The following is a 7,743-nucleotide window of genomic DNA, read 5'->3' as shown; positions in this document are numbered from 1 at the left end:
GACATTATAGTAATTCCATTACAATTATTGTCTCTCTAAAGTATGTGGGAAATAAATATCTCTCTTATATTTAATAACTATTTATTTTATTAGGACCAAGTTTTTTCCCCTTTTCTACTTCTTCATCCAGAAACCAACCAGTGTGGGAAATCTGTCTTAGATATTTACCCAGCTTTCTCGCTTCCTGGACATCTTGTCAGCAGGTTCCTGGATGCATGTCCTCCCGCACCATAGGCAGGAAGATGGTGGCCACAACGAAAATGAAAAGGTCACTGGAGTCCATTAACTTGAGGCTCCAGCTGGTGATGAAAAGTAGCAAATATGTCCTAGGCTACAAAGAGATCCTGAAAATGATCAGACAAGGCAAAGCCAGATTGATCATCTTGGCCAACAACTGCCCAGCCTCGAGGAAATCAGAGATTGAGTATTATTCCATGTTGGGCAAAACTGGCATACATCACTACAATGGCAACAACATTGAATTGGGTATAGCATGGGGGAAGTACTACAGAGTTTGTACACCGGCTATCATTGATCCAGGTGATTTGGACATCATTAGAAGCATGCCAGAACAGACCAGTAAAAGGTAAACTGTACAAAAGTATTCTCTAATAAATTGACAAAAGCTTGTTTAAAAAAAAAGATATTTACTCAGGCTAAGATCTAATGAGACAGTAAAATAAATTCTAAGTTTAGGCTAATTGTTGTATTCCTGATCATTGTGTTTTCTTAGAAAGGTGGGGGGGGAAGGGGCAGTATTGATTCTCCTTATTATCAAGACAGGTGATATGGAAATTGATTTCTCTTTTACCAAGATTTGAGTGACCTAAGTCATGTACCCCAACATAGCCCACCCACAAAGTCAGAGTTGAGTAGTCGCACCTCAGGAACAACCTCCTCTTCAAAGGGCACATAAACTGTGACCCCACTACCATTAGGAGTTTTTGATCTGAGAGAGATAGCTAAATGACCATTTTTTTTATTACTAACCTGTTAGCCTTCCTAATAAAATGATTAAATTATTAAGAAACTATGTCTGTATAACTTTTTAATTGACACAAGTAGGATTTTACAGTTGAAAAATTACCTTAATAATTACTGAGCACAACCTTTGATTTCATATACAAGGAAACTGAGGCTCAAAGAAGTTGTGGCTTCCCAAGATCATGTAGCTATCCATTAGTCAAGATAAGACTATAACCAAATTTCTCTGACTCCAAGTCCAAAGTTATGTCTGAAGTTTGCAGACATTCTTTGAAGCTGATGGAATAAAAAACATTAGAAAGCTGTCATATCAGAGATACAGCCTCTGCTGTATCATTATATAATCATCTATATCAAATGTGAAACTGTAGCCAACAAAGAGTTAATGAGCAGATCCATAGGATACAGGATACCAAAGAAAAGTGGAATCATAGATAACCCAAGTGATTGCTTTGCCTGCTTTTCCAAGGGTTGGCATACAAGGAGAAAGACATGCAGAAATGCCCTTATCAAAGAAGGCTCCAAGAAATCCAAACACTTGAAAAGAGACTCCCTGAGGCTTTGGGCTTCATTTATTATACTGAGTCATCATTGCAATTAATTAAATCTACCATTAGGTGCCAAGATAATTGGCTATCTATCAATTATCAAAGAGAAAGTTCCACTTTTCTTCCCTAAATTTTCTACTATGAACTGACCTCAAGATCCCATAATGATGATTACACAATGCACCTCTGAGTATCTCTGAACGATCCTTTATCATAGAACTGCCTCTGATTTGTGTCTCTAGATTCATAATGTGTAAATATTTTGACTTAATGGCCTAATTTGGGGGGACTAATCTGACTGGAGGACTAATGTGGGCACTTTTGACTGGCTGTCTATTGGACTGCTATTAATTTAATATGGGCCATTTATAAAGTTCCACCATGCTGCTCTACTCCCAAAATTGATAAGCAAAAGATTAAGAAGCCTCTTAACTAAATAATCAAAGCAGAGTTTATTTATAAAAATAAATGTTAGAGATAAGAGTTAAGAAATGCAAATTATACAACCTGTCTACTTTTAATACAATAAAGGCTGTTGTTGCCTCTTGCCTTAGGGTATGTTCCACTTTCACTGCTCAGCTCCTTTCTTCTAACTCCAAGCCCCTTTTACTTTGTTGATCCCACTGCTTATAACTTTCCTCTCCATACTGCCACTGCTGAACCGCTGTGTTTCTCTTTCACTAACCTCTCCTTCCTTTCTCCTAGTGCTCCAGTGTCCTTCTGTTCTCTTAATCTTCCAGCCTCCTTTCAGAGTCTCTAGTCTCTGGAGTCCCCCTTAATCTTGTCAGGCCCCCTTTGTCTATTTCTCCAACCTCTTAACCTTCCAGCCTCTCCCTTGCTTCTAGGGTCTCTAGTCTCTGGAATCCTCCTTAATCTTGTCAGCACCCCTTCTGCTGTCTAACTTCCCGGTATATTCCTTCTAACCACTCAAATCTCGGGGCTCTCTGCACCCCCCCACACACCAAACTAATCTACCAGCTACACTACAGCTGTGGGTGGGGTGGGAGGACGCTCCAGTGTCCTGTGCGTACCACACCCAGGGCTCCAGGGGCATGTGCCCCTGCTGTGCGCCCAGGGACCTCTGCATGGGCTACGTCAGAGGCCAGCCTGGATGAGCCCAGGATCTCTCAGATAGATCTGCCCAGGGCGGTGGGAGCTGGGGCTTTCTGCCCCACCTTTCTGACCTGGCGTCTCAGTCCACAGGGCTTTTTGGCTCAGCTGAAGCTGAGGGCGAGGGGCACCAGCCCCTCACACAGAAAAAACCTTGAGGGCCCAAGGCTTTCTAATCTCAGTCCAAAGGTAGGGTCCCAAAAATTAAAACAAATTTCCACAACAATGAGCCCCAGGATCTCTCCTAAACAATTGTAAACTCTCTGAGGGCATCTTTGTACCCTCGCTCAAGGCAGAGAATACTGCCTTCTAGATAAAAACATACAATAAAAGGTGTTTAGCGGGGCAGCTAGGTGGCACAGTAGATAAAGCACCAGCCCTGGATTCAGGAGCACCTGAGTTCAAATCTGACCTCAGACACTTGACACTTACTAGCTATGTGACCCTGGGCAAGTCACTTAACCCCCACTGCCCCGCAAAAACAAAAAAAAAACAAAATTAAATTAAAAAAATAAAAGGTGTTTAAGGAATGAATGAATTCTGAGTGAGAAGAGTAGTGGCTTCCCTTGGTAAGCCTGATTATAAATTGTCAGAACTGGTTTTAGCTTCTGTGATATCGTGAGGTTCTCATCATTAGAGATCTTCAAGTTTATAGTAAAATGTCCCCCTTTTTTTAAGATGCTAGAGAAGTGATTCCTACTATAGGCAGGGCTTCAGCATGGAGACCCAAATGGTAGTGTCCACACCTATAGTAGGGATGCTCGCATGATTCAGGGTTCCAAAGTGTTACATGGCAATTAGCAGTAGAACTTTCCTGGAGGAATACACTAAGCACTATTGTTGTATTTAAGATGAAAAAAAAATAAGGAAATTAAGAAAGCAATTCCACTTCATTTGAAGGATTTGGGCTATGTTGATCTTTCTGCCAGGTATATTTACCAACCATACATGTTTTTAATGTAATATAGTCTTCCTGCTTGAGGAGATGATGATATGGCAAAAGGAATGTTGATTTTGGAATCCAAAGACATGGATTTGAATCCCAGCTCTTTTATCTACTACTTTTATGAGTTTAATCCAATCTAGTTAATCTTTATAAAATTTATCTGAAAAAAAATGAGCAGGTTGGACTAAATGACCTCTAACATGTATTCTTACTCTAAAGTCCTATGGGGTTAGAAGTTGTAAAACAGTTAGCCAGTAACATACTGACATAATAGAGACATAAAGAGTTCTTGGACAGGAAGAACATTGATTCTCAGAAGGCAGATGAAGCAATGAGGATGACTATTATTCTAGGTAATTTGGACCAACAAGGAAGGAAGAACTAATTCGAAAAAACAAAGTAATGGGAACCTTGGGGGAATAATGATCAGTAGAGCCTAGACTTGATTATGTCTAAGGAAGAAAATACTAACAAAGTCAGACCTAATGACTAGAATTTAGGAAATTAGATTTCAAAATAGAGAAAATATAATGAAGATCCTATCACTGGAAAAAAAATAAAAGAAAGATAACTCTATAGAGAAAAGAAGATTCAATAAATGAAATTTTGAATATTCATTCATAAACAGTACTGATGAGGAAAAATAGTGGTAGGTGTCAAAAAAAAAGTCAGATTTGACTTTATAGGGAACTCTTTAGTGAAGTCAGAATTGAAAATGAGTATAAAATACTGGAAGGATGAAGAATAACTAAGGGTAAATGCATTAGACCTTTAAGAACAATGTTGGGAGCATCCACAATGAGCTAGGTTTACAATCTAGCAAATTCAGCTTATAATATATTATTGTGTATTATAGTTATCTCTAGGGCAGCTAGGTGGCGCAGTGGATAGAGCACTGGCCCTGGAGTCAGGAGCACCTGAGTTCAAATCTGTCCTTAGACACTTAACACTTACTAACTGTGTGACCCTGGGCAAGTCACTTAACCCCAATTGCCTCACCAAAAAAAAAAAAAAAACCTGACAGAATTTTGGGGGGCAGCTAGGTGGTGCAGTGGATAAAGCACCAGCCCTGGATTCAGGAAAACCTGAGTTCAGATCCGGCCTCAGACATTTGACACTTACTAGCTGTGTGACCCTGGGCGAGTCACTTAACCCCCATTGCCCTGCAAAACAAAACAAAACATACAAAAAAACCCAAACATACAGTTATCTCTGTGTATATTATGACCTCAAAAGGGCAGAGATTATGTTTTAACTAAACTTTGTAATTTTCTTAGGGCTCTGCATAAGATAGGTATCTAGTAACAGTCTATTGCACAGAATTGAATGCAAATATGTCATTAAGTATATTAGACTGCAATAAGTACAATCATGCCATTGCTCTTCAAACTGTAGATCAATTCCACTAGGCTGGCTCTTTTGGGAGGACGATGACCAACAAGATATATAAATATTTTCTGAGTTTCAATCTGAGTTCAAGCTCAATAACTGCAAAAAGGGCAGAGAAATGTCCTAAATGTTTCCTAATGAATAATTTCAAACAATACAGAAAAGTCATAACTGTTGTCAAACCAGTCTAACCATCCATTCTTTTTTTTTTTTTTTTTTAGTGAGACAATTGGGGTTAAGTGACTTGCCCAGGGTCACACAGCTAGTGAGTGTTAAGTTTCTGAGGCCAGATTTGAACTCAGGTACTCCTGACTCCAGGGCCGGTGCTCTATCCACTGCGCCATCTAGCTGCCCCACCATCCATTCTTAAATGTGAGACTTAAAAGTGATAAGGCAAAAAAAAAAAAGTGGCAGTCCTAGAAACAGCAAAATCTACTCCATATATGCATGACTAACTAGTTGAGAGAACATATAGATTTAGGAGACAACTGAAGATTAAATGTTGGACTTTATAGTTACATAATCACATATAGATAGTACATTGGTTTCAAAACCATAATGCAGCATAAAATGCATTACCTCCTTTGATCTGTACAATATAACAATAGCAATTTTTATATATTTATATATATGTATATACACATATACACACACATATATAACTAAATCATGTAAATATATATATATATATGAATACATTATACCTTATTTGAGTCTTACACTAGCTCTGTAAGATAAATCCCATTTTACAAATGAGGTAAAAAAGATTCAAATAGGTTATGTGACTTTCCTTTGGTCCCACAATCTAGAGGTATCAAAAGTGGCATTTGAACCTATACCCTCATCACTCCAAGCTTACAATATGCCCATGGCTTCTTATATTATTTAAGGCAGGCACTATTACCCTCATTTGTTATATGGAAAAACAGGCTAAGAGAGAAGTGAAAAAAATCTATCAAAAGTCACAAAGCCGTAAGTAATGAAAACAGAATAAGAACCCAGATTTTCTGACTATATAACAATGCTACATCTTCAGCTAAGGAAAGCACTAATGTGTAGGCATAGATTTGGGTGAGAATATATTCTTTTAAAAGAAAAGCAATATGCCTTTCTGAGGGGGGGGGGCTGAAAGAAGGGAGATATTTGGGAACTCAGAACTTTTTAAAATTAAAGTTAAAAAATAAAATAATAATAAAATATAAAATATACACAAAAGAGGCATGCTACAGTAAGGAATTAATATGCCATAGGAAAAACAATTGGTCAAAACTCTATAAAAGGGCCACCTAACCTTTTAGTTTTCTGTCAGAGACCCCTGTAGCAATCATATAAAACTATGGATCCCTAAGATTAATGTTTTAAATACATAAAGTAACATAACACAAAAAAGGAAATCAATTATATTAAAAGTTATCTATCATTTTTTTTAAGTTCCTAGAACCCATATTAAGACTCCTTAATGGATAATGATGCCTCAGACATTTTATCACCTGTTGAGAAAATCACTCACCTTTGGAACCTTGAATTTCAAGGCTACTCACTAAATGAAAACTAAGTCCATATCTGCTACCTACGTTATAGAAAATTATGCCAAACTCACCCAGGAAACCTTCCCCAAGATTGCAAGTAGGACTCATAAGCTTCTTTGTTCCAATTACTCTGCCTTCAGGATCTTTGCATTCCATAGAGGTCCATTTCTATTCCCTTAATTTTACCAAGGGACAAAGCAATTAGTTTTAAGTCCCCAGGAAAATTCTTTTCTCTATAACTCTTAGACTCAGGGTTACCATCAGAATATTTTACAAGTAGATTCTCTCTCTCTCTCTCTCTCTCTCTCTCTCTCTCTTTCTCTCTCTCTCTCTCTCTCTCTCTCTCTCTCTCAAAAAGAAAAGAAAAGAAAAGAAAAGAAAAGAAAAGAAAAGAAAAGAAAAGAAAAGAAAAGAAAAGAAAAGAAAAGAAAAGAAAAGAAAAGAAAAGAAAAGGAAAAAAAGGACACAACCTTGGTCCAGTCAAGGTTTAGCTTAAAGAAATAGGCTTAATTAAGTTATTAACATATCTTACTAGGAATCAAAGAGACTTTTTTTTTTTAATCTTTCTGGAATAGGCAGAGCTTTCAATCATTTAGAACTATGTTTTCTCCCCCTCCTCTTACTCTATCTGCCCTATTGCATGACCTTCGGCAGTCTGTTTTCACTTGCTTGTGAATCAGAAAATTCTTTGCTATTCTACAGGATGTGTGTAATATTTCCTTTTACTTATGCATCTGATATATAATGAAGCTATCCAACTTAACTTAGAGCCTGAAGAAAAAGTGACAACTGCTTAAAAATCAGGTGATATGTAAGGGAACATTTTAATAAAAATTAACAGAAAGCTCTTGCGTGCTATTTCTCATTATGTCCATTCTAATAAGAATGACATTCTTACAATTCCCAAAAACGTCTACAGCAACATGAACCTTTAGCATTACTGTACACTTTCTACTCCTCCCTATCAAATCTTGAATGTCCTCTCTATCCAAAAGCTCATCAAAGGGCTTCTTGAACTTATCTTTCTTGGATTCAGGCATTCCTTGAATTACAGGAATCCTTCAACACTTTAATATATCTATCCTTGACCCTAGCTCCAGTATGAACTAGGACTACCCCAAAATGATAATGAATCCAGTAATTGTACATGAGATTTAGTATCGTTTCTGTCTGGTACAAGAGTCAAATGCATGGCTATTTCTATCATCCGGGGTTTATATATTACACTTTGGTAATG

General features: G+C 37.5%; 1 protein-coding gene across 1 annotated transcript; it reads left to right on the top strand.

The window, feature by feature from the left end:
- Positions 1-242: 242 nt before the first annotated feature.
- LOC122733011 (60S ribosomal protein L30-like) lies at positions 243-590 on the top strand. The gene has a single exon (XM_043973497.1). It carries the CDS (start codon positions 243-245, stop codon positions 588-590), a length of 348 nt encoding a protein of 115 aa, XP_043829432.1.
- Positions 591-7,743: the final 7,153 nt, after the last annotated feature.

The sequence above is a fragment of the Dromiciops gliroides genome, chromosome 6, assembly GCF_019393635.1.
Source record: "Dromiciops gliroides isolate mDroGli1 chromosome 6, mDroGli1.pri, whole genome shotgun sequence".
NCBI lineage: Eukaryota > Metazoa > Chordata > Mammalia > Microbiotheria > Microbiotheriidae > Dromiciops > Dromiciops gliroides.
The sequence above is the reverse complement of the archived record's forward strand: the minus strand, read 5'-3'. Positions and strand labels throughout refer to the sequence as shown.

What these genes read in the sequence shown, in the direction of transcription:
- LOC122733011 (XM_043973497.1), top strand. Translation starts at nt 243, where the DNA reads ATGGTGGCCACAACGAAAATGAAAAGGTCACTGGAGTCCATTAACTTG.